At 34.7% G+C, this 27,843-nt stretch overlaps 1 protein-coding gene across 6 annotated transcripts in view; it reads left to right on the forward strand.

Annotated features, from left to right (window-relative positions):
• NBN (nibrin) overlaps positions 1-27,462 on the forward strand; it is a 44,670-nt gene extending 17,208 nt beyond the window's left edge. For 4 of the 6 annotated variants that reach the window (XM_045896264.3, XM_045896266.3, XM_045896265.3 and 1 more), the window contains 10 exons: positions 119-236; positions 1,677-1,870; positions 4,970-5,067; positions 7,932-8,058; positions 9,528-9,803; positions 10,727-11,171; positions 12,983-13,138; positions 15,483-15,596; positions 24,346-24,395; positions 25,755-27,462. In XM_045896264.3, the coding sequence (XP_045752220.1) occupies positions 119-236; positions 1,677-1,870; positions 4,970-5,067; positions 7,932-8,058; positions 9,528-9,803; positions 10,727-11,171; positions 12,983-13,138; positions 15,483-15,596; positions 24,346-24,395; positions 25,755-25,785 (1,609 nt within the window). In that variant the 3' untranslated portion in view covers positions 25,786-27,462. Of the gene's footprint in view, positions 1-118; positions 237-1,676; positions 1,871-4,969; positions 5,068-7,931; positions 8,059-9,527; positions 9,804-10,726; positions 11,172-12,982; positions 13,139-15,482; positions 15,597-23,387; positions 23,578-24,051; positions 24,399-25,754 lie in introns of those variants that run through there. The other 2 variants (XR_010410610.1, XR_010410611.1) reach the window with 2 other exon arrangements.
• Positions 27,463-27,843: the final 381 nt, after the last annotated feature.

A 27,843-nucleotide genomic window follows, 5' to 3' on the forward strand; every position in this document is an offset into this window, starting at 1 on the left:
TAATGATGTTATGAAAATTAAACCTTCCTAGTGTCTAGATAGCCACTCTATTTATAAATTTAACAGTATACATACAGAATAATGTATAATTAAAATATTCTTTAAATTTTTTGTACAGCTTTTACCCACCTATTGATGAACCAGCTATTGGAAATAAAAACATTGATCTGTCAGGACGACATGAAAGAAAGCAAATCTTCAAAGGGAAAACGTTTGTATTTCTAAATGCCAAACAGGTAATCTTATGAGCTAAATTTTCTTAAAACATTATAAACTAGGATAAATTATTACTGTTATCAACAGTTATATTTTTTTTGAGATTTTGTGTAGAAGTGTGAAGTGAAACTATCTAGGCACCAGAACTTGCCTGGTATTCATGTATGTGAGATATTTTTTTTGACATGTTAATTGGCCAATAAATTAAGTTTATATAAATCTATAAGTGAGGGGTGGGGACAGAAAACTGATTTAAGTCCTTACTTGGTCAGTTAGTAAATAGATGTTGAATGTCTTCTGTGTGCTGAAATGGGGGTTCAGAGAGTTTATGTTGTAGGTGGAAAATGCAAGCAAGCCCACAGTTAGAGCACTGTGAAGTAAGTATGATAAGGAAGTGCAAAGAATGTAACAATTCCAGGGCTGCAGAGATACCTGGTAAACTGGGGATTTTCTGAGTGGAATCTTGGATTGTCTTCTCAAAAAGTAGAATGAGGGCGCCTGGGTGGCTCAGTTGGTTAAGCGACTGCCTTCGGCTCAGGTCATGATCCTGGAGTCCCGGGATCGAGTCCCGCATCGGGCTCCCTGCTCGGCGGGGAGCCTGCTTCTCCCTCTGACCCTCCTCCCTCTCATGTTCTCTGTCTCTCATTCTCTCTCTCTCAAATAAATAAATAAAATCTTTAAAAAAAAAACAAAAAGTAGAATGAATTCTTTTTCAGTTCTACTTTTATTTTACTTCCCTATATAAATGAATGGATAAAGAATATGTGGTATATATACAATAATATTACTCAGCCATTAAAAAATAATGAAATATTGCCATTTGCAATGACATGGATGGAGCCTAGAGTATAATGCTAAGCTAAGTAAGTCATTTGGAGAAAGACAAATACCATATGATTTCATTCATGTGCGGAATTTAAGAAACAAAACAAATGAGCAGATAGAACAAAAAGGCAAACCAAGGAACAGATTCTTTTTTTTTTTAAGATTTATTTATTTAAAGAATTTTATTTTTTATTAGTTTTTCAAGATTTTATTTATTTGAGAGAGAATGAGAGACAGCACAAGAGGGAGGAGGGTCAGAGGGAGAAGCAGACTCCCTGCCGAGCAGGGAGCCCGATGCGGGGCTCAATCCTGGGACCCCAGGATCATGACCTGAGCTGAAGGCAGTTGCTTAACCAACTGAGCCACCCAGGTGCCCCCAAGGAACAGATTCTTAACTGTAGACAACAAACTGATGGTTACCAGAGGGGAGGAGGTGGGGTGATGGGTGAAATAGGTGATAGGGACTAAGGAGTGTACTTGTGATGAGCACTGGATGATAGGGAAGTGTTGAATTACCATATTGTACATCTGAACTAATATAACACTGTTAACTATACTGGAATTAAAATAAATTTAAAAGAACGTACTCAAGGAATTGAATGTGGCCATTATATTTTTTCTATTTCTATTTTTAGCATAAAAAGTTAAGTTCAGCAGTTGTTTTTGGAGGAGGAGATGCTAGGTTGATAACAGAAGAAAATGAAGAAGAAGAAAGTTTCTTTTCAGTCCCTGGAATTTGTGTTGTTGATGTAGGAATAACAAATTCACAGACTCTAATTCCTGACTCTCAGAAAAAATGGATTCACTCAATTATGGATAAACTCCAAAGGTACGAATTATCTTTATTAGTAAAAAAATAAAAAAGGCAATTTTGTCTGTAACTTTTTTATTGTACCAAATTAACAAGGTAAAGGATATACAAGAATTACATTTTATCGTGTAAACGTTGCTACTGAGATCATATTTGTATGTTTCCTGGTGGTACTTCTGCAAGGTTTTCTTTGAAGAATATTCTTAGGGTTAGAACTGCTGGGTTATAAGTTAAGTGAATACTCAACCTCTGGAGGTAGTATCAAATTGTTTGCCACTTCATACTCCCACCCACAGTATGTAAGAGATCAAGTAGATGCATATTGTTTTCAACACTTGGTATTGTTAGACTTTACCATATTTGCTAATTGAATGGATATATAATCCTATCCCGTGATTTTTGTTTCTATTTTTCTCATCACTAGTGATGCTTAACATTTCTTCTGATATTTATTGGACATCTGTTTTTCCTGTTCTGAAATACCTGCTCATGTCTTTTACCCAGTTTTCTAATTGTATTTTTTTATATGGATTTCCCAGTTTTTGAGTGAGTGTGTGTGTGTTCTATACAGTTTTATCACTTGGTACATATATTCACCACCTTAGTCAAGATACAGAACAGTTCCATCACCACAAGGATCCCTCCTGTTCTTTTATAACCACACCCACTTCCCTCCCTACCTTTCCCACCTCCCATTCCATGTCCCTAAATCCTGGAAAACCACTAATTTATTCTCCATTTCTAAAATTTTGTCTTTTAAAAACGTGTTGTATAAATGAAATCATAGCATATACACTTAAGGACTGGTTTTCTTATTCAGCACAATTTCTTGGAGATTCATCTAAGTTGTATCAATTGTTCATCCTTTTCAATTCCTGATCAGTATTGTGTATATATATATGTGTATACTGCAGTTTTTGAGTCATTCTTACATTTTTCCAATTTTTGTTACAAATAAAACCTCTATAAACATGCATGTACAAGTTTCTTTGTGAATGTAAGTTTTCATTTCTTTGGGATAGATGCCCAAGAGTGCAATTCCTGGATCATATGGTAATTATATATTTGTGTATTCTTTTTTATTTGTAGAAGTTCTTTCTCTTTCTCGATATTAATCCTTTTTTCACTTGTGTATATTGCAAAATCTTTTACCACTTCGTAATTAATGTATTACTGTGTGCTACATGAAAGTCCTTAATTTTAATATACTAAAAATTAACAACCTTTTCTTTCTTAGCAGTGATTTTTGTATTTTAAGAAATCTCTTTCTCTTCATAGATCAAAAAGATATTCACCTGTATTTTTTACTAATTTGTTGCTAGTGTTTTGATACTTTGTTTTTGAAATTTGCTTTTAATCTATTTGGAATTGATTCTGTTTTATACCAAAGTCCCATATATGCGTAGGAATGTTTTTGGCTTTTCTCTATTCCATTGGTCAAGATGTCCTTGTACCAATACCACATTTACCACATTGTCTTAATTACTGTGACTTCAATTAAGTTCTCATATCTGGTATGGCAAATGTCTCTGCTCTTCTTTAGAAGCATCCTGTCCATTCTTGGCTCTTTGTTTTTCCATATACATTTTAGAATCATCTTTTCAAAAACGCTGTTGGGATTTTGATTAGGAATTCCATTGAATTCACAAATCAATTTGGTGAGAATTTTTACAATTTCCCTATAAAGATCTTGAGTACCTTTTATTAGATTTATTCCTAGGTACTACATATTCTGTGGTAGATATGATATGTCAGATAGGTAGAATATAAATAGATAATATTCTCTCTTTAAGTACATTTTCTAGTTGTTTATTGCTGGTGTATATAAATACAGTAGACATTTAGATATTAATCTTATATCCTGCCACCTTGTTAGACTCCCCTTTTATTTCTAATGTATCTATAGTCCTTTTTGTTGTAAAAATCATATTATCTATAAATAATAATTCCTGTTTTTTTTAATCCTTATGCTTCTGATGCTTTTCCTTTTTCTCTCTTTCTGTTTTGTACCTACTGGGACGTGTAGAGCAGTGTTGTATAGAGGAAGTATTAGTAGCCACATTTATCTCACTGTTGACTAAAAGGATGTGTTTCCCCATTTAGGATGTTTCCCCATTTAGGATAATGTAATTACCTATATAACATTATTATTAATTATATATTAAAAATGTTTTTATTTTATGGAGCCAACGTTTCTAACTAATTTATGTAATATATTTACAGTTTCAAAAAAGTAAGATAATAAAACAATTCTGAATTGCCTGACTTATAAGTAGTTATATGTGATCACTTGATTATAATACTTTAAAAATATTCATATAGTACTATCATAATTGCACATATAATTGAGTTCTGTTACATTAACCCAGGACATACAAAAAACAAATGTTAAGCATTTGAAAAATACCTTTTAAACTACTTACCTTTTAACTAACTACCTTTAACTAAATACCTTTTAAGCCACTTAAAACATATTTGCAATAAATATTAAAAGGAGTTTTGTAGTTCTTAAAGTCTGAGGTATAGTTTTATAAAGCAATGTTATTAAATTGTCTTTGTTTCAGTCACATAATAGAAAACAGAATGTAGGTTCACTATAAGATTCCTTTAAGAAGATTCCTTAATGCATGTAAATTTGGTAAAATGATTTTATTTACTAAACTTAAAATTACAAAACGTGTAGATACAGCTTATGATATTTCTTTGTACTTCCTCCCTCCTTCCCTTTCTCCCCTCTTCTGTCTCTCTTTTAAGTTTTATCTCTGGATCCTAGTAATAGATGTGCTTATAAAAATTTGTTTTATTGTTTCATCTGGTATTACTGTTCTTATTCTGAAAATTACAGAATTTCAGAAATGGAATTTCTGACTCAGAGCTGTCTCCTTTAGGCCTTTATTTTACAGATGAGATGACTGAATTGCTAAAGGTGGTGGGCTTGCCCGATATAACATTGCCCCAGTTGAGTAAGCCAGTACTGTGTGTATTTGAAATTCTCTCCATACCATAAAATTGTGTTATCTCTTTGGAGAAGGAATAAAAAGATTCCACTTGACATCACATTAATAGAAGTTGTTAGTTTTAATATATTATCATGCTTAAACTATTTTGTTCTCATAGGCAGGGGCTTAGACTTATTCCTGAAGCAGAAATTGGACTGGCGGTCATTTTCATGACTACAGAGAATTACTGTGATCCTCAAGGCCAGCCCAGTACAGGTAATTAAAGCATTATTTTATTGGTTCTGTAGCAACTTTATGTGTAACTTGGTGATAGGCTGTATGCACATTACTTTGTACTTGTTAGGGATGACCATTTTCACCATCTCCTAAAACTCATCTGTTTACCATTTCATTTATTTATTTGATGAATATTTGTGGCTGCCATCTACTGCTGGGTACTGCTTCTAAAGAAGTGCTGAAGATACACTTAGTGAATAAAGTAAAACATTTTTAGGTATCTGTTACTGTGAACTTTATATTCTAAAGGTCAGGCTTCAAACAGTTAACAGGCAAACAGATATATCTGATCAGTTCAGTTAAAGTCAAGCACCAAGAAAAAGCTAAAACAAGACCTGAAATTCTCCTTGTGCAGCTTCTGCTCAGGAGGTCTGCTGCCATCCGTTCTCACAGCCACTGCCCCACTTCTTGAACTTTCCGTTGTCTTCCTTTCGTAAGGGCTGTTATAATTGCGCCCAGTAATGGTCCTGCCTCCATACTCATCTCTACAGTTAACATTTCACTTTGCCAGTAGAATCACCTTTTCTTAAAACTTTTTACTAGCTCATTATTTATAAAATAAAACCCTAAGCCCTTCATCTATAGAGTTCTGAGCCCTCAACAGTTTAGCCTTTCTCCTCCCATCTTTTTTTTTTTAATACATCTCTCTACAGTTTATATGTGCCATATTATTTATAATTTCCACACTCCTCGATCTTGCTCATCATGGCCCCTGTTCCAACACTGCTTTTCAAAATTTGACTCATTTGGCAGATGTTCACCTCCTTCATGAAGTTTTTCTATGTAGTTTTCTCTCCCATAACTCTCCTCCAAGTCAGAATTGTTCTGTTTTCTATTCCCCAGTAACTTTCTTTTGCATTCTAGCTAGACTTTCTTCCTACTTTGAAATATAACCAGTTGTTTCCATGCCTTTTCAGCCACTAAATTGGTTATAAGCTCTAATTAATTTTGGATTCCCTGACAGCACCAAGCACAGTACTTGTTTGTACTAGGTATGAATATTTGCTTAATTGAACTAAATTATTGGCACACAGGATTATCTTTGCCAGTGTGGAGCAACAATGTTTTATCATCCACTGTTGGAAATGTGTTCATGGCCAAAAGGGCCTTAGAGATCATCTAATCTGTCTTTCTGTTAAAAGGTAAGCGAGCTTGTAAGGCTGAGAACAGTTAAGATTCCATAAATAATTCATGGCCAAGCCAATCCTAAAATTTGGGTTTTCTGAACACTTAGACCAGTACCTTTTCTGTTGTATCATTTCATACAGAAACAGAGTCATAAGGAGTAAAAATCAACATTTTAATTAGTAGTGTTACTTCTTGCACATACTCATAGGTGGGTCTGTGTAGACTCCAAGTCCTAGACATCTGACTTATAAACAATTTTAGAATACAACCCTTTGGGAGGGAATAGAATAAATGCATGTGTCTCTCCCTCCCTTTCCCCCCTCCTTATTTTCTTCCATTCACGTTTGTTTATTTATGAATTCAAGCATTTATTGAACATCTGTTATATACCTGTAATTATTCTAAATACTTGGAATAAAGAGGTGAGCAAATCAAAGCCCTACCCCTGCAGTATTTTTAGCAAGGAGAACATTGTAAATCTTTTGTTGACAAACATCCCTTATTCTGGATCATTAGATTCAACTTATAGTTTCTTTTAGTGATAATATAAGCATTTGTAATTACTATTTTTTGCAAACTTCTGTGCAAGCTGAAATGAATTCTAGGGATATGCATGTTTAAGGAAATGACAGCTTCTATGGGGGTCATATAAGGGAAGTGGCAAGAATTTGGAATCAGTAATAAACATTTACTAAGCACATCCTATGTCATGAGGACCTAACAAGTGATGATTTAGCTTAGATACTTGGTAGATGTCAACGTTTTAAAATTTTCAGTTAATGATTTAATTCCATTAACTTATTTATATCTATAATGTTCCAAACATTGCTCAGGGACTGCAGATTTAGAAGTGAACAACAACCAGTTCCTATTCTCAAGGAGATTCTAAGTCTAATAAGGGAACATAACAAGTAAACAAGTATAGTGTAAAGTGATGATGATGATAACAGCTAATATTTGCATTGTACTTATTGTGTTCCAAGCATTTTTCTAAGTGCTATCCATGTATCAGTTCATTTTGTCCTCAAAACAAAATGGTCCTGATTTAATGGATGAGGAAACTAAGGCACAGAGATGTTAAATAACACATACAGCTAATGATTAGTGTGTTAAAAGTTAGCAGAGTGATGTAAAGGGTGGTATGGAAGCTGAAATGAAGGATACCCCATTCAATGTGGGAGATTCAAGGAATGTATGCCAGAAGAGTGACACTTGAATTAAGTTGCTATTCTAGTAAATTAAAAGATGAAGTAATCATGGTTTTCTGGAGTGGCCACAAAATTTATGCCTAAAGCTATTTATGTCTTCTTTTCAAATAGTATTCCTTCAGAAGGTGAAACTCACATTAATTTTGATTTATGTCAGCAGTGGAGTTGATTTTCTGCAGGGAAGAAATGCAATTTTTTTGTCTCCTAATTTAAACCATAAATTGAATTATAACTTAAGTTGATTTTATTTTTAAATTGGTAATACTTCACAAAAGATTTGATGTAGCTTTAAAATGATTTGATTTAGATGAGCCCATTACAGATGCCAGCAGGCTGCTTTTAGGCTATTTCATTAAATGTTTGTTGGTTCCACTGAGTGAAGATAACTGTGTTCAATGTTGCCTACTTAATTCCCTCAGCATGGCATGGTCTAGCCATTTTAAGTGACAAAATGTCCATCTTGTGTCTAGCAGTTGTGATTCTTCCCTTCACTTGTGTGATTTACAGCATTGAAGATGACTCCAGGGCCAAGCCTTTCCCAAGGCTTATCATTCAATGAAAAGCTAATGCCAAGTGCCCCCGTGAATACCACAACATATGTAGCTGACACGGAATCAGAGCAAGCAGATACATGGTAAAGCTTCATTGTTGACAAACTATTGTTATTCTATCAATAAATAGTATAATCAAGAAGTAAAGTCGTGTCTTTATCAGATCAACTCTTAGGAGATAAAGCATGGGAGAATGGGATGCCAGGGAAAATAATATATTAGGTTAAGGATTAGTAAACTTTCCATAAAAGACCAGTAAATATTTTTGGCTTTGTGAGTCATTGATCTCTGTCCCAGCTACTCAACTTTGCCATTGTAGCATGAAAGCAGCCATAGACAGCATGTAAATGAATGTGTGTGGCTTTGTTCCAATAAAATTTAATTTATGAAAACAAGTGGCAAGCCAGATTTGGCCTGTAAGCCATAGTTTGCTAACCCCCGTCTTATGGTAAAGTCTTTTTGTTGTTGTTCCTTACAAATGTACATGGAAAACTGTAAAGAATTACATTACTTTATTTGTGACTGTTGAAACAAGTTCGAAATAAATTTGTACTATAATGTTTCCTTCATCTGAATATTATTTTAACTTTGGAGATACTTTCTGTGTGTCTACCTGGCTATCTAAATAATTAATATCTTTATAAAGATAGTTTTCTAGTGGTTCTCTATTTGAAGAGGTTTTTGTTGTTCTTTGGGGGGGGGTTTGAGCAAGGGTAGATCATTTGTATTCTGTGGTATTTTTCATTTAAGAGAGTGTATTGTATTTTAAATAATACATAATGAATTACTGATATTGAAAAATACTTGTGATATCACTGTATTAGATCACATTTAAAATTTTAATACATCCTTTTTTTTATACTAAGGCTAGATGTAAGTTTTTAAAGAAACTATTAATGTTTTGAAAGTCATGTGTATGACCACTTGTTTTTTGTGCAATAAGAATATTAAAGGCAGTTTATTTAACCATACATTGTGAAACTGTGTGTGTGTTTTAAATATTTTTCTGGTAGTATAGAGTTATACTGTATTCTAGGGACTGCCATCTGGCTGAAATGTAACCATATCAATTCATCTGAATCTAAATTCATCTCATTTAGATCTAAATGGGATCTAAATATGTCATTATGATGCTGGAATTATAGGAGATTGTTGTTTTTCTGATCTTCCTTTTTTAATTAATTTTTTGCCTGAAAATAATTCTAAAATTTTAAACAAAGCAAAAATTATCTAAGATTATCACCTACTTTAATTTATAATAGAATACTAGGTTGATATTCCATGTTTGTATGACAGTTTGTTATAGTAGAGTATGCTAGACATTGTGTGCTATAGGGAATGAAGAAGAGAAAGTTATCATTTGTCTTTAGGGAACTTTGATGAAAAAGGAGCAACTTTTTTGGAATAGTGAAATATATTCCCTTAATTATTGTCTAAAGATAATTATGTTCTAAAGCTGTATCACATTAGTACTATTTAGAAGACTTTTTTTTCTAGATAAAAATTGCTATAAATCTGATTGTTTATGTTGTATTCTTTTCTTTTGTTACAGTATGGATTTTAGTGAAAAACCTAAAGAAATCAAAATCTCCAGAGTGGAACAAAAATTCAGAATGCCTTCACAAGAAACATCCACTGTGAAGGAACCCCCCAAAATAAGCTCTAATGATAAAAATGCAGTATCAAATACTCTGGAAAGGATGAAAATCCCAGCCTATCAGCTTTCACCAACTAAATTCTCAGGTGTAAATAAAAGTAGAGATCAGCCTTCTCAGAAGCTGCAGACCAGCTCCATCAAAAACTACTTTCAGCCTTCTACCAAAAAAAGGTATATTTTTAAATAATACCTCTCTGTGTCTCTGAAAAATATTAATAGAATGGCATTTAGTCTGTGTTCTGCTTGAATATGCTTCTGTAGAAAACTGACCCTTTGACCTCATTCCCTCTCAAAAATGTCCGTATCTCCTTCTTCACTAAGGTCATTATGGATAGATTCTCCCTCATCCCTTTTTTTTGTGGGTACCTTAAGCTTATCTGTTGTTTCACTTTTCTGCACTCCTTTTGAAGAAGTCTGTCCAGTACCCTGATAGTAGATTAGTATTATTAAAATACCACCTTGACTATTCCAGTTTAACATGAATTTGGTAAACTTATAGGAAGCAGAGATCCATATTTTTATGTTCTCTGTGGACCTTAGTGCAATTTAAATGAATAAAGTACTTATCCAGTACTTAATTAATGAAACAGTAGTGTACAGAAAACTCTTAGTCATATATTCACATATTATTTGCAATTTATAGTCTGTACTGTATTCTCGATTTAGCCACTCTGACTTATTATCTTGAATCTAGCTCTCACTAACCCATCAGGTTTTATTCCAAAGGTAATTTTTCCCTTCCTACAAGTTCCCTACATTGTAAGGTAAGCTATTGTTCCTGGCAACAAGTGCTTTGTATTTTTATATCTTTCTACCTTTTCCTCTGCATTGACTTATCAGCTACTGCTGCCTTAGCAGAGAAGATTAACCTCTCCCTATTGTTTTAGCCATTGGGTTGACAGTCCTACGAAAACAGTGTCCATATGAATTGTGCTTTTTTTCAGATGTCCCATTTTTTTATTTCCAGTGATATTAATTAATAAAATTAAGAATGTTGTGAATTAAATGGGGGAATGAATATTGCCAAACCAAAAAATTACTTAGCTGTGTTCATTTTCTGTTTTTGCTTTCTTCTCTCCTTTTTTAAATCTAAGGGAAAGAGATGACGAAAATCAAGAAATTTCTTCACCCAAATCAGCAAGAGTAGAAATGTCTTGTTCTCTTTTGGAACAAACACAACCTTCTACACCCTCAGTATGGAAAAATAAGGAGGAGCATCTATCTCAGAATAAGCCTGTGGAAAAGAAACCAGATAATTTACTTACAGATAGAGATTTAAAATCCACTGTGAAAAATTTTGCCAGTGAATCTCTTCCTACAGAAAAACTAAGATCAGAAAAAAGAAAAGAAACTGATGACTTAGCCATAGAAGATGAAGTATTAGATCAGTTATTTAAGAACACAAAACCAGAGTTAGAAATTGGAGTGAAAGTTCAAAAACAAGAGGAAGATGTCAATGTTAGAAAAAGGCCAAGATTGGATGTAGAAACAAATGGCACTTTTAATGATGAAGCAATTTTGGAAAGTAACAGAATATCTGTAAGTAACATTTTTTAATGAGAAGTACTACAAATAGAAACTTAGAATGGTAAAAAGAAACTTGTGATAGTATAAGCATTCACTCTATTTCCTTGAGGAAAAAGTTAGTATCTTCAAAACCCGGTATTAAGTATAAGAATTTGTTGGTTGATAAGGTAAATATTAAAAATACAGTGTTTCTCTGATAGTATATAATAAATGACAGCAAATAAAACTGTTATTCATGATTATTTTAATAGATTTCCAGGCTGTACTATTACTATACTACTATATCAGACCTTTGGCCTTGATGATAGGTAGAGGAGATGACTTAATAGAGGAAACAGACACAGAAAAATGAAGAAAGTTAGTAAACTACTAAATAAATTTTTAGATAAAATAGTTATAACATCACTAAGGATTTTTATTTTCATTTTGATCTTTAATATCCTATCCTATTTTCCTGAATGTTGATAATTTGTCTTACCACTTCAGATTATTTCCAATTATATGTGTAAGTAAGTTGCCTACTATCTGTAGAATAGTTAGAGGTCATTAGGTGAGAGCACTGACCACATGAAGTTAAAAGGTAATATTCTGATCTTTCATATAGGACCGTTAGCTCCAATCTCACTCATGGTTGTGGTCATCCCTTCCTATAAATGGCTACTGCATAAGGATAGGACTAAGTAAAAGGATAAGGATTAAGTGATTGGAAGGTACAGTGACTCAGTAGGTATTTGTTGAGAACCTAGTGTGTATCAAGCACTATAAATCTGTAACTACTGTTGAAAAAACAAGAGTATATGTCCTGTGTAGTCAAAATATTGGCATCTTCATATGAAGGAGAGAATCCTCATTATTTCTTTTGAGTGAATCCTAAATGCCCTTCTGTGGACCAGCTGTGTCATAATTAGCTGGTGAGCTTTTTTAAAAGTAGGGATACCCAGACCAAAACCCCAGAAGATCCTGATGGAATACATCCAGTTTTTTTTCCCAAAAAAAGTTTCCTCATTTTATGAGTTAAGAATTCCTTTTGCTGTCTTTAAAAATTCTAAAATCAGGTGCCTGGGTGGCTCAGTCGTTAAGTGTCTGCCTTCGGCTCCCGTCATGGTCCCAGGGTCCTGGGATCAAGCCCCGCATCGAGCCCTACACTGGGCTCCCTGCTCAGCAGGAAGACTGCTTCTCCCTCTCACACTCCTGCTTGTGACCCCTCTCTCACTGTCTCTCTGTCAAATAAATAAAATCTTAAAAAAAAAAAAAAAAGAATCTTATCCAGCAACAGGACGGAATCTTCAGGCTGATTTAATAACAATTAACCTGTGATTAAAAAGTGGCTTTCAGTTAGGTCGTATATCCAGAATTAATAATTTTTTGGAGGTGTCAAAATAATAAAATTACTGAAAATCCAAGAAAGCTTAAACATATTAGATGAGAACTTGTAGAACAGATTGTTGTAATAATGTTAGTTATGGTTTTAATGAAAAGAAGTAAACAATACTGAGATTTCTTGCTAAGAAAATACATACAAGAAGATAAATTATTAATTGAGATATTTATTAGAATAAACTACTAAATTAAAATGCTATGTGCTTTTAGTCTCCTGGCATAGATGTTACAAATGTTTCTAAGGTTGTGGAGTATTTGAGTAATTTTCTCGTTTGAAGTAGATATGATTTGATTCCAAATACAAAGTTTGGGTGCCAGAAATAAACCTTTTTTTACAATTTTTTTCAGGTATTTGAACTTTTTTCTATAGCTTCCCAAATGACAAGTAATTTTCTTTTTCCTTATTTTTTTCTGCTTATGTATCCATCTTAACCCCATTTAAGATCAAAGATGAACTTCAGGAGGATGATGATATGCTTCCAAGAAAGGTGTTACTAACTGAATTTAGATCACTGGTGGTTAGTAACTCTGCCTCCAGAAATGCATCCAGGGTAAATAGTGATTATGGTCAACTAAAGAATTTCAAGAAATTCAAAAAGGTATGGTATTCCTTTAACTAAAATATCACAAGAGGGCAGTGTTTGAAATGTTTTTAGAAATACCACTGATGCTAAATAGTAAAAGCCGTTCATACTGAAAACTGATGTTATTTTTTCTGCTTAAAACAGTTAAAATTACTCTAGGAAGGACATGAACTGACAGGTAATATATGAATAAATGTATGATGAATATATAATGAATACTTGGAAACAAACTTCTTTAAGACTGAATTCCTTAAAGGGTGCTGTTTACCCTTGTCTTCTCCACCTTGAGCGGCAGGCTTTGGGTTATATTGATAGGGTCTTTTACCTCTAATAATCATCTATGTCTACCTGAAGGGGTTCTTTAGCTCAGGACTTTATGAAGATAATAGATTTGTGGAAAATAGCTGAGCACATTAAATAATGAAAAGTAGGCACTTTACTATTACATGTACATATAAAAAATATAAATATGTACCCTAAATAATATCATCAGACCTGAGTTTCTTCTCCTCTAGGAACTGGTAAGATGTTTAATTTATCAGTATGGTTAAAAGAATATTTCTGATCTAGTCTGTATTCTTTTGTTGTCTTTCCTGGAATATTTGCTTCTTATTCCATGTCTATAACTGACTGCCACCTTTTGCTTAAACATTTAATCAGAATACAGGTGATTTCTGTGGAATACTCCTTTTCACTAGAATATGATGTGTATGATTCTTGCTATACTATGAGGTGTTGTAGCTTTTTCTCTCTAATGTGAGCTACTGTTAACATTTGTCAGTTAATTTTTTGCCTACTATGACAATGTGTAAAAGGTTCTAAACTCCGTTTCTTGTACTTAGATGGAAATATCTCCCACTTAGATGGTACCCACTTTCTCCTTTCCATCCCACAGGTGTGGCTCATGAATACCACAGGATCATTCTTAACTGTATGGTTACTTCATGTTCAGTATCATGTTACCAAGTCTCATTGTTAAATCAAAATTCAAAAGACATTGTATTTTTTTGTTATTAATGAAGTTACCAAAGATTAAAGTAGTAATACTCACTGTTGACCCAGGCATGGTGAAGTATAGAGTAGTACAAACTTCGGGAAAGTAGTTTGGAAAACTTTTAAACTCTTAAAAATATTAATATCTTTGACTACGGAATTTTTTTGAGACTGTAAAAGAAATTCAAACCAAAATTTTTATAGGAGGATGATTTAACTAGATTGGCTCTAATGAAAGAATTTGTGTTTTTCTTTTTATGCCCAAATCCAATGACATGGCTCTATTTGTGCTTTTTAAAATAGTGTTTAATGATGAAAACTATTTTAGAATTCCCTTTCCAGGGCACCTGGGTGGCTCAGTTGGTTAAGTGTCTACCTTCCGCTCAGGTCATGATTCCAAGGGTCCTGGGATCTAGCCTCACACTGGGCTCCCTCTGTCCCTCCCCCTGCTTGTGTGTGGGTGCGCTCGCTCGCTCTCTCTCTAATATTAACTTAAGTTAAAAATCTTAAAATAAAATTCCCTTTCCACTTCATATATTGAAATTCTGAAGGTATGTCCCATAGATATTAAGGATTTATTATTTCCTAAATACAGTATTAGCAGTGTGCTTCATTTGCATTTTCACAATATTTTTAGCACCTCTTTATTTAAAATAAGCCATTAAAATTTTAATTAAAAATATGAATTGTTGCCATCTCCAATATCTTTTGCTAGAGATCTATAAATTAGAAAGTTTTGAAGATGTAAATTTTCATGAGTACTAGACAAGGCTTAAACTTCGAAATCTTTAGAACAAAATATGATACTTTGTAGTCTCTATATTCACCTTAAGTCGCTTTTAACTGCTAAATGATGAGCTAAGGCCATTTTTTAATAAAAATTCCCGATTAAGAATCTTAATTAAATTCTTGGTACATAAATCCCAGTGACATCTAAATCTGGGTATAGCAATAACCAAAAAATATAGGGCAAAAACATGGGTCTAGCATAGTTAACTTCTCTCTCACTCACTTTCAGTTGTAGGATATAAACATATTTGGCACTTACGTTACACATGATTTATACTGTGCTTTCCTATTAAACTTTTTAAAAAATAATGGTTTTGAGGGTGCCTGGGTGGCTTAGTTGGTTAGGCGTCTGACTCTTGATTTCAACTCAGGCCATGATCTCAGGGTTGTGAGATTGAGCTCTGCGTTGGATTCTGCCTTGGTGGCAAGTCTGCTTGAGATTCTCTCTCTCCCTCTCCCCCTGCGACCCCCCACCCCTTGTTCACACACACTCTCTCTCAAAAAAAAAAAAAGAAAAAAAATGAGATGGTCTTAATTTGTTAATGCATTTAACCTTACTATTTTTACTATATAACAGGTCACATTTCTTGGAGCAGGAAAACTTCCACATATCATTGGAGGATCAGATCTAATAGCTCATCGTGCTCAGAAGAATACAGAATTAGAAGAATGGTTAAGGCAGGAAATGGAGGTTAGTAGGGAAGGCCTGGTAATTTGCTTGGTTTACATTTTGGTCCCTCATGGTTTCCTTAGAGCAAATCCTTAAAACCAAATGTTAAGATAATTGACCTAAGGTCATTCATTCAGGAAGATTCCTAAGCTATAGAGCATTAAGATTAATTTGTACCTTTCCATAATGCTTCTTTAAGAGACTTTTAGACTTATTAGTTAAAAAAACAAATGAATTGGGGCGCCTGGGTGGCTCAGTTGTTAAGCATCTGCCTTCGGCTCAGTCATGATCCCAGGGTCCTGGGATCGAGCCCCGCATCGGGCTCCCTGCTCCGCGGGAAGCCTGCTTCTCCCTCTCCCACTCCCCCTGCTTGTCTTCCCTCTCTTGCTGTGTCTCTCTCTGTCAAATAAATAAAATCTTTAAAAAACAAAAAACAAACGAATTAAGTTTATATCCTAATGTAAAGGGGAGAAAAGAGACTTAACCTACAAAAATGTAAAAGAAAGCTAAAGGATAACAATTAAAATTAGAAAGTTGTACAGTCATATGGGTGTTATTGCAAATAATACCAGTTACATAATATATGAATGTACTGGGTTTTAGATCTGGAAATTATCTTTCAGTGGTTCTGAAAATTTCTCAGTCATTATTTTATTGAGTTATTACCCCTTTTCCTATTATATCTTTTTTCCCCTATGTTTAACGTTTTAAAGAACTGCCATACTGTTTTCCAAAGTAACTGCACCATTTTACATTCCCACTGATAGTGCACAAGAGTTCCAGTTTCTCCATATCCTCTCCAACACTTGTTATTCTCTTGTTTTTGATAATGGGCATCTAACTGGTCTGAACGTTACTGTGGTTTTGATTTGCACTTTCCTAATGATTAGTGAGGTTATGCATCTTCTCATATGCTTGTTGGCCATTTGTATATCTTTTTTGGAGAAATATCTATTCAAAAATCTCTTCCCATTATTAATCAGATTGTTTATTTTTTGTTGTTGAATGAGAGGTGCTCTTTATGTAGTCTGGATAATAGTCCCTCATCAGATGTATGATTTGCACATTTTTTCTCCCTTTCTCTGGGTTGCCTTTCACTCTGTTGTTTGTGTATTTTGATGCACAGGAATTTAAAATTTTGATGTAGTTCAGTTTATCAGTTTTGTTGTTGATACCTGTGCTTTTGGCCTCATATCCAAAAAATCTGCCTGATCCAGTGTCAGAAAGTTTTTCCCTTTTTTCTTCTAAGAGTTTTATAGTTTTAGCTCTTATATGTAGATCTTGAATTGATTTTGAGTTAATTTTCATAGGTGTTATAGGGTTAGAGTTTGACTTCATTCTCTGTGGCATACTTTTATACTTTGGTTTAATGATGCGTGAGCACACCATCTTGAAGGTGAGGGAGGGAGTTCTTAGGTCAGTTATGCTATTGACAATTGCTTGCTGTGGGAAACTCGCCTTAATGCTTCCTCCCATGGGCAATTGTTACTGATCTCATTTTTCCCCAGAGTCTTTCTGTGTAGTTCAAAGTCTTAAACTTTCTATTATGAGAACTTTTCAAATATACACAAAGGGAGCGTGAAACAAACCCAAAACACAGCTTCAACAAATACCAGTATTTGCACATCTTGCTTCATCTCTTCTCTTTCCCAACTTTTTTTTTTTCCTCTGGAGTATTTTATTTTATTTTTATTTATTTATTTTTTAAAGATTTTATTTATTTGCGAGAGAGACAATGAGAGAGAGCATGAGAGGGAGGAGGGTCAGAGGGAGAAGCAGACTCCCTGCCGAGCAGGGAGCCCGATGCGGGACTTGATCCTGGGACTCCAGGATCATGACCTGAGCCGAAGGCAGTCGCTTAACCAACTGAGCCACCCAGGCGCTCCTCCCCTGGAGTATTTTAAAGCAAATCCCAGTCATTTTATCATTTCATTTGTATTTATATGTTCAAACATATACAGATTTCTGATCAAATATGTGTTATGTCAGAGTATGCTTTTCTATGTACTTTCACAGTAGGATACTTACATAATCAGTTCATATTGTTTTAAATCCTAGATTAGGACCAGCAGCATAATTTTGACACTTGAAATTGCTTTAGAGTTTTATAATTTTGCATACTTTATGGCATGTCTTTGATCATATCTATAAGTAATATGTTGCCTAACTCTCAGGAAACCAAACCTCACTTATAACATTGTTCTTCTGGGAAGATGTGAACTGCTTTACAGCTCTCTGTTAGACTGTGATTTTCAAGAATTCATTGTTTACATGTATCAACTATATATATTTATATACTCTGTAATGAGAACTCACAAGTAAGATTATGAAAATATGCTTCTCTTTTTTTTACTTCCTTCCTGGGTATTTTGAGTCTAGTGGATATTATGTAAAACAACCATATACCTGATTCATAATTCTTTCTACCCCTTACTTATTTTTAACTGGAGAATTTAATAAAATTCAATAAAGTGGCAACTTTTTGCTCTAGAGGAAGTTACTGGATGGAAGTTAAGATTTCAGAAACACATGACTATTGAATTGAGAGATAACCAGAGGTCTCTTCCAAGGTTAGACAGTTTTCTTCTTAGCCTTTATATTGCCTGATTATCTAGTGCTCCTGGAACCCAAAGGTGGGCTCCAGATAGGTCCTCTTAGCAGGCTATTTGAAGTAGGGCCATTTGGTAATTATGGGTAGGGATATTATCTCTTTCTTAAACTCCAATTTGACAGAAGTCAAATTTCGCTTTCTTCTCTATCTTATTTTCTATATATTTCATCTCTTTTTTTCTCTGGATTGTATTTTTTGGCAACTTCTCCAGATTATCTTCCAGTCTGGTCCTTTTCCTTTCCACTCTGTCTGGTTGGTATTCCCACCTATCCACTGAGTTTTCATTCAGCCTATTGTATTTTTTCATTTCTGGTTGTCTGTTTCATTCAGCTCTAGGTCTTATTGTTCCCTGCTGATATTTTTAAGCTCTTCTTGTATTCTTTGCCTAAAGTGTTTGTTGATATGTTTCTGCTACTCTTCTCTTATGGAGCCTTGTTTCCAAGTATATATTTTGTGGTAGTTGAATGTGAACTGCTCATTTTCCTTGGAATTTGATCTGTGGGAATTCCTTGAGTCCTAAGTTCAAGTTTATTTCCTCTAGAAAAGATTTGTTTGTGTCTGCCAGTCTTGTTCTACCAATATGAGACCCACTTTATCCTCCACTTGTGATTTTTTTGGATCACCTAGGTAGTTAATACGTATTTGGACTAGAAGCCTGAGTGAAGGCCAGCTTGTCACAAACTCAGAGTTTTTTTTTTTTTCCTTCACCCTGTGTTAGGGTTGAGAGGCAGGCAAGTTTCTTTCTTGCCTTCTTTTTGTGTTGTACAGTTTATTCCACTTTCTCTCTTTAATGCTGGAGTCTTTTCTTAGATTCCCCATCTTTGATTTTCTTTCATGTTGCTCATCCCCCATACAGACATCAAAGCAGAGCCCAGTTTTTTTTATGCTTTGCAGAAACCCACAGGGCAAGGCAAAAGCTGACCATGGTACTTGTTAACTTCTCAGGGTTTTTATTTTGCTTCATTGTGGGTTAATGTAGTCTTCAGCAATTTGTGTTTAAAAATGCTTTTTAATCAAAAAATTGTTAGGAGGGTTGCCAAAAAGTAGGGTTGGTAAGGTCACTCAGGATATTTAGTGTCAAAAAATGAAAGAATGGAAGTCACATCCTTTCCTCCTTTCTTTTTTAAAGAATAAATGGCCTTATTTAAAATGTGCATTTCAAAGAATTGTGGTACTACACAAGAGAATGACGAAGTTAAAATCCTGAAGTCCAGGAATTACCCATTTAAATATGAAGTGAATTATTCCAGATATCTCTTTATTGAAGAGGAATAATTGCCAGAGTGGGAAGAGAGAGCGAGAGATTGATAGAAGGAAGTAAAGCTGAAAGCATTGCTGAATTTTTGCAAATATTTCTTAAGGTGTTTTATTTACTCAGTTTCCTCTAAGACCAAGGGTGATATATATGACCAAAAAAAACCCAAAACAAAACAAAACTACTGTCAGGTTAGAATCAGTATTTGTTTCATACTGCCTATTTTGATTTTAGATATGGTTTTTGGGTCACTGCTGTAAACAGTGAAGAAATTATTTGTACTTCCTCTGTTCCCCCGCCCCCACCACCCCACCCCACCATCTTATGACAGTCCTTTCTTTTTCTCCCTTTTTAAAAGGTGACTTGCATGCCTGCCCCATTCCTTCTTAGGCTTGCAAGTCAGTAACGATGAGAATATGTCTCAGTGTTGATCAATTTTCCATTCATTTTTCTTGGAATACAGTATGTTATTTTGATTTGCAGATGCAGGTCTTTTTATTTCAAGGAACTCTTCTAATACATCTTGGAAAGCATTTTTATATTTGTTGGGTTCTCTATGTTTAAGACATTACTATCCTTTTATTAGATCACCTTTGCCTTCCACATCCATTTCTTCTGCATTCACTGTGGTTTTCCTGAGCTCTTTCACTATGTCAGAAATTCAAATGTATTCTGTTCCTTATCAGCTATGTGATCTTGGGCAAATTACTTTCTCATGCATGCATTTCTTCCTGTGTAGAATGGGAACAATAATTATACCTCTGTTTCACAGAATTTTTGTGAGGATTAAGTAAGATGCTACTTGTAAAGCATTTATAACAGTGTAAACAGTCACTATTAGGTATTTCCAGTTTATTTGATTCTGAAATGGTGTTATTAATAGGTCTTAGTTTACTTAGCATTTGTTCCCTTTTCATTGTCATTGTGGTTTTTGTCATCTAACTTTTTGGTTTTTATTTTATTGCTTTCATGTTCTTAGTAACTTCATTTTTTTATCCTTGGGTTATTTCTTACGGACTAGGTTCTTCATCTGTCTTGCATGTTCTGTTCCAGTTGCTGCCCTTTTTTTCCCCTTTAGTATGTGGAGTAGTTTGCAGTTTTCTTTCATCTTGCAGCTGTTTAGAATAAAATACCCTGTCCAGGTACTCTGTTTGCTTTGTGAAGCATCATACGCTATCTTGTGCAGGGATTACAATCTAAATACAGCTTGTGCAACTGATTAATTATTGAAGTCTACATCTGAAACTAATGATGTATTATATGTTGGCTAATTGAATTTAAAAAAACCCCAGATGAATGGATAAAGAAGATATGGTATATATACATAATGGAATATTACTCAGCCATTAAAGAATGAAATCTTGCCATTTGCAATGACATGGATATAGCTAGAGTGTATTATGCTAAGCAGAATAAGTCAGAGAAAGACACATACCATATGATTTCACTCATGTGGAATTTAAGAAACAAAATAGATGGGGGCGCCTAGGTGGCTCAGTTGGTTAAGCAACTGCCTTCAGTTCAGGTCATGATCCTGGAGTCCCGGGATCGAGTCCCGCATCAGGCTCCCTGCTCGGCGGGGAGTCTGCTTCTCCCTCTGACCCTCCTCCCTCTCGTGCTCTCTGTCTCTCATTCTCTCTGTCTCAAATAAAATACAATCTTAAAAAAAAAAGATGAACATAGGGGAAAGGAAGGAAAAATAAGATAAATAGAGAGGGAGGGAAACCAGAAGAGACTTAATTATAGGACACAAACTGAGGGTTGCTGGAGGGGAGCTGGTGGGGGGGGGGATGGGGTCATTGGGTGATGGGCATTGAGGAGGAAGTCATGAGCACTGGGTGTTACATGCAACTGATGAATCACTAAACTCTACCTCTGAAACTAACAATACACTATATATTAACTAAGTTGAATTTAAATAAAAAATTTAAAAAAAATAAAGACAGTTTGTGAGGCAAAAGTGAATGTAGTCAAAATTACTCCTACCCAAGCTCTTAGTGTTCTGGTAGAGAACAGAATTATCCTGGTGGCTCCATTCCATTAATATGGCAACATGCTCAATCAGAGGTGAATTGCATGTTCCATCTAATTTCTGTTGTCTGAAGACTTTAAATCCAGGAAAGGAAGGGCTTAGCTGGAGCTATGTGCTGCTCCTTCCTGGAACTGGAATTAAATGTGTACCAGGGGGGTGCATCTTATCCCAGAAGAGAACAACCTGTCATTTTAGGTTGTTTACCTAATTTGTCAGGGCTGCATGGGGCCTGTGCCTTTGGTCAGTGTCAATACCACTCACTTCCCTGTGCCATTTGTCCTTTTCCAGTAGTCTACCAGCAGTGTTTTTCTGCTCAGGCTACTTTTTCCCCAAATTTGGAGTATTACTAAGCATTCTCAGGTTTGGGTTTAGTTTGTTTAATGGGTTAGGGCAGTGTTCAGAACATGTTGCAGCAATCTTTTGGTTCTCTGCAGGCTACTTTTCTCAAGTCTGTGGCTTCTTGATTATCCTAGGTTTTGTTGGTGTTTGGCTAGAGAGGAGTTGAGAGAATGACAGTGTAGCTGTTGACTTTTTTCTGTCTTTTGTTTATTTGATTAGAATTAGAAAAGAGCCCATGTTTAAGATTTATTCCACCAAATCTCTCTTTTTGCTAGAGCAATTTTAGGTGCACTATGTTGGATTTACTCTTTAAGATAATAGAGTTGACTTTCTCATGCGCTTACAGTGCCTGTATATAAGTATGCTACTGCCTTGATGTCCTATTTCCCTAGGCCTGTCCCAGCTGCTCTTCTTAAGTATTTTTTGCCTTTCATTCTTTTTCCGTTTTTCTTTCTCTACTGCTGCTGCAGACTCTTTGTTTTCATAATCACTAAATCCATTCCTGAAGTTTCCTTAGATTTAGGATATTTTCATTTTGTGCATTAAACATAATAACTCTTTGAGACACTATCCAACCTGATTTGAATTTTGATAGACTAGATATGTAACTCTCTCCAACCCTTAAAAAATGCCAGTAATGTGAGGATTTCTATTTCTTAAAACTATTTTACTTAATGTTTTTACTAAGACACATAAAAACTGATTTTTCTTTACTATAACTTTAAAATTAACAACCCCTGCTGGGAAGCATTTCAAAATAATTACAATAATAATACCAACTGCTTTTGACAGCTGCTTTATGAAAATCATTGTCTTCCCATTTATGTTCTGCTATACCTATTAGAAAATGTGGAAAGATGTAATGTCATTTTGATATTTCACCGTGTGAGTAGAAAATCATTCTGGAAGAATCCCTGCAAGTCATTCTTCTCAGCCCTTTCCAAAGACTCAGAATCGGTGTAATAGCCTAGTTAAGACCTGGTGGTGCTCTTTGTACTCAGCAAGACCTGGTCAAATCCCAGTTCTTCCATATGACAACCTTTTCATCTTCTGCAAGTTACTTAACCTAAGTCTTAGCTTCCTTGTTGGTTAAAACTGGGATAATAGGGGGCGCCTGGGTGGCTCAGTCGTTAAGCATCTGCCTTCGGCTCAGGTCATGATCCCAGGGTCCTGGGATCAAGCCCTGCGTCGGGCTCCCTACTCAGCAGTCTGCTTCTCCCTCCCTCTACTGTTCCCCCTGCTTGTGCTCACTCTCCCTCTCTCAAAATAAATAAATAATAAAATCTTTAAAAAACAAAACAAAACTGGGATAATAGTCTAATAGTAATAATGAAGTTATATGAAGATTAAATGAGATATTTTTAGAAGGAGTTTTAAGATAGTATCTGGAAATACACAATGTAAGTTATTAACAGTAAAAATAAAGAGTATGTACATTCAAGGAGCTTATGGTCTTTTAGCAAAGATAAGATACAGAATTATAACAGGGAAATCAATAGGCATCTATGAGTTGTATAGCTGAAGTTTTATGGGAGTTCTTCATAGCAGACATTATTTTTATATTTTTAAATGAAGAGAATTGAAAAACCATTGGTAAAGAAGTGAAGAACATGTTCCTGGACACGTAGTAGGCACTAAATTATTATTGAAATGAATGCACACTGAAAGATTGTCAGAGATGGGAAGAGGAGAAACAGGAGGTCATTTTCCGGGCAGAGGGGAAAACATGAACACAAGCAGAGGGACACAGGATATTTGTTAAGAGGTGAGTCTGGTTGGTTGATTTGTGATTCAGTTTTAACTGGCATACAGTGATTGTGAAGAGGGGCGTGAGAAGTGATTGAGAATGTAGAATGGAGCCAGGTTATGAAGAGCCTTTCCCATGTTGGGGGTCAAACTCAAGAGTTTGTGTTTTCTTTGGTAGGTAAAAAAAAAAAAAAAGTCATTGAAGGGTTTTGAATGGCATATGATAGGATCTAGACTTTAGAAAGATGGACCCAGCATGGAGTTTTTCTGGGGTTCACTCTTAGAGGTGCATTAGGAGTTTGATGAGTTTGTGTTTAAAATTACTTTGTCAGTGAAGTAGTTAAACAGCAGCTTCAGAGCCCTGACTTGGGACACTGGGGGAGAGAACCACTTCACCCACAGAGTTGCTCTAGTTGAAAGTGAGATAGATTTTGCCCTCAGCCCCTTCATCAGTCCTATGACCTCAAAACAGTGATATTTCTTCTTTCTTCAGGAAAAAATATTCAAAAACTCAGCAAGCTAGCAGTATATACATATGTTGGTTGCTTTTGATGGAGAGGGGATTAGCTGGAGAAAGTTAATTAGAGAACTTTTGCAGTAATCTTGGCATGAAGTGAAAATGGAGAGGATTTGGTGAATGAGGGAAATACTGTAGAGGCAAGAACTCATAGACCTGGTGATTTCCTCAATGTGGAAATATCCGAGATGACTGACCACCCAGTATAGCACTTGATTAACCATATATTCATCATTGAACACATCTTTGAAATTATGTTAATTTTGGCAGGTGCAAAATCAACATGCGAAAGAAGAGTCTCTTGCTGATGATCTCTTCAGGTAAAGTTTAATTTCATCTTTCTCATGAATCCTTGAGATGTGTATAAAATTCAGTTTTATTCATAGAGGTTAAATATTCGTTTATTCTGTCTTTAGAAATAGACACAGGGTGCCTGGGTGGCTCAGTTGGTTAAGCAGCTGACTCTTGATTTCAGCACAGGTATGATCTCAGGGTTGTGGAATCAAGCCCTGCATCGGGCTCTGTGCTCAATGTGGAGTCTGCTTTTCCTTCTCCCTCTGCTCCTCCCTGACACACACGTGCTCTTTCTTTCTCTTAAATAAATAAAAAAATCTTTAAAAAAAAAAAAACAGTCCCTTCACCTAAAGAATGTTTCATTTTTGATTTTTTTTTTTTTTTTTTTACCACTTGAGCACCTCTCAATTGGGTTTGCTGGATATATCTTCGAGGTTTGGGGGTGATTCAGCTGAACTGTATCACAAGATACTTAAAATTGCTGGGAAGGCATTCACACAAAAGAAGGGTCCTAAACTGGTGAATTTAGCTGATGACATTTGTGAGATTTTCAGCTCTTAGTTGAATTATGAATGAATGGGTATTGAGTTAAGACAAAATACCAGAGCATTTGTTCAGTTTTAGTTGGCATAAGCATAAAAACAAGAGACTGGATTAGAGTTTCAAATCAGGTTTTTGTGGGAGGTTTAGAGGAGTTATAATGGGCGGTTACAATTTAATTCTGATTTAACACATTTTCAGCATTCCTGCAGGCCCAAAACCTTATAATAATTAGCTCTCAAATACAAATAGTATAAAATAAAATTCCTTTATCTACTTATAGGTAGGTACTGACTAGGGGAGGATAACATTTTCCCAAATTTATGTAAAGGCAGAACCAAGAAGTACTGTATTTTTGAATTTGTTTTGCAGCCAGTTTGATTCTTTAATTTCGTTATTGACAGTATATGTTTTGGTGAAAATGTTGACAAATGGTGCCGATTTTTCGTAAGTAGTTAAGACTGTCTGGTTGCCAGTTAAATTTGTTTAATTACTATAGGAGAAAATTTTATAAAATATGTTTATTTTAGGCTCATTATACTCTCTTATGCAGATGTTATAATTTAGTTGGGAGTGGAAGGAGTTTGAAGCCATACTAGGATAGGTGTAAACATGTATTTATTTTTAAACCATTTTCATTAATTATTTTAATGCTTTTACAGGACTTTTTCTAGAGTTGATGTTTTATTTTTACCAAATGGTCATCAAACTAACGTCAAAAGGATAAATGAAAGTAAAAATGTCAGTGCTTAATACCGGATCCTAAGGATAAATTGGCATTCTCATTGTGTTTGCCAAAGTGTGACTGTTTTGAAAGCCCTTTAATTTTATTTCTTTCTTTGCAGATACAATCCTAATGTAAAAAGGAGACGATAACTGAGGATTTTATAAAGGAGCCACAGAAAAACATTCCCTCTCAAGCATTTACATCAAGTTTCCTCTGGCATACGTTCATTAAGTATATAGAAGGGATTTAAATTACAAAGGTTTTATGGCCTAAATTTGTTGAATAAAATGCACAAATTCCATTTTTTTTGTATGTGACAGTATTATTCAGTTTTCAGTCTTTGTCATCTCATCTCTTATGGTAATTTTTTCATTTCTAAATGTGGCTTTTTACTTACTGAATATTTAATATAGTCACAGTTCAAAATTCTAAAAGTATAAAAGAATAAGAAATGAAAAGATCTCCCTTCCACCACTGGTCTAGCTGTTTGGTTCCCCTCCTCCAAAAAAAGCCATGATACTCATTTCTTATGAGTCTTTCCAGAGATTTTTGCTGCCTCTTCAAATTTCTATGCATATTATTCTTCCAGTAATTTCCTACAAAAATGATAGCATAGCATAGTATTCTGCACCTTGCTGTTTTTTGCCAAATAGATTGGAAGATCATACACATATCAGAGCATACATTTTCCTCCCGTTGTACTGTAGTCTTCCTTGAGCTGACGTGACCCACATGAAATGGATTTCAGGGGTGAAGATATCACCCACTTATTATTCTAGTACTAGAAAAGACAATATGGAAGACTTCATCAAGCTTGTGGATAGATTTTACTAGAATGGGAAAACTTACTTGGTGGTCTTACTGAGCTGGGTGTGTATCTCTTGAGCTTCTTAGAGTCCTGGTTTTCCTATTTGCAAAATAGAAATGATAACATTGTCTTCTTTGTTAAAGGACTATGGTAAGAAAAAAATGTCTTTTTTCAGATTTTGTAATATAGACAACTTTGGCTGTACATTAGAATTATAGTAGACTTTTTATCAACTCTAACGACTGATGCATTAAGTTCTGGGAGGTAGAACAAGCTTTTTATACTGATTGAAATTTTCATGGTCCCACATAGGTTCTGCCACCCTAATGAGCTAAGCATTTTATGTTGTTAGAGATAACCTAGCATGAAAAATTATGTTCAAAGTTAATACGTACTGTTGCTAGATCCTCATGGAAGATTATTGATGTTAAACATCTCTTCATTAACTTGGCCATTTGTATATCTTTGGAAAAAAAAGTCTCTTCAGCTCCTCTGCCCGTTTTTTTAATTGGATTGTTTGTTTTTTTGCTGTTGAATTGTAGGAGTTCTTTACATATTTTGGATATTAACCCCTTATCAGATATATGATATATGATATGCATATATTTTCTCCCATTCCACAGGTTGCCTTCTTGTTTGGTTGATTGCTGCCTTTGATATGTAGAAGCTTTTTAGTTTGATGTAGTTCCACTTGTTTATTTTTTATTTCGTTGATTTTGCTTTAGATGTCAAATCCAAAGACCCAATCATTGTCATGACTGATGTCAAGAAGCTTACCTCTCCTATGTTTTCTTCTAGGAGTTTCATAGTTTCAGGTCTTACATTTAAGTCTTTAATCCATTTTTAGTTGATTTTTTCGCACATGGGACAAGATAGTGGTCCAGTTTCATTCTTCTGCATGTGGCTGTCCAGTTTTCCTGCAACCATTTATGAAGAGACTATCTTTTCCCTGTTGTATACTCATGGGTCCTTTGTCAAAAATTAATTAACCATAAATGTGTGACTTTCTCACCATAAACGTGTGACTTTATTTATTTTTTTATCTCTGTCATGTTTGATTCCTCTGTGTGTCTTTTTATGCCAATACCACATAGTTTTGCTTAATATAGCTGTGTAATATACTTTGAAATCAGGAAGTATGATGCCTCCAGTTTTGTTTTTTCTCAAGACTGCTTTGGTCATTCGGAGTTTTCTTCTGAGAGTCCAGCTTTATTTTTTCACATGTGAATATCCAATTATTCCAGCACAATTTATTGAAGAGACTCCTCCACTGAGTGTTCTTGGCTCCCTTGACAAACACTGGGTGGTGATATATACTTGGGTTTATTTTTGGGCTCTCGATTCTATATTTGTCTTGGTATATTTATTTTTATGCCAGTACCATATGGTTTTATGGACT

Source organism: Mirounga angustirostris, unplaced genomic scaffold (genome assembly GCF_029215605.1).
Source record: "Mirounga angustirostris isolate CCGP_5_RB_7025 unplaced genomic scaffold, mMirAng1.0.hap1 SCAF_4, whole genome shotgun sequence".
NCBI classification, from domain to species: Eukaryota; Metazoa; Chordata; class Mammalia; order Carnivora; family Phocidae; genus Mirounga; species Mirounga angustirostris.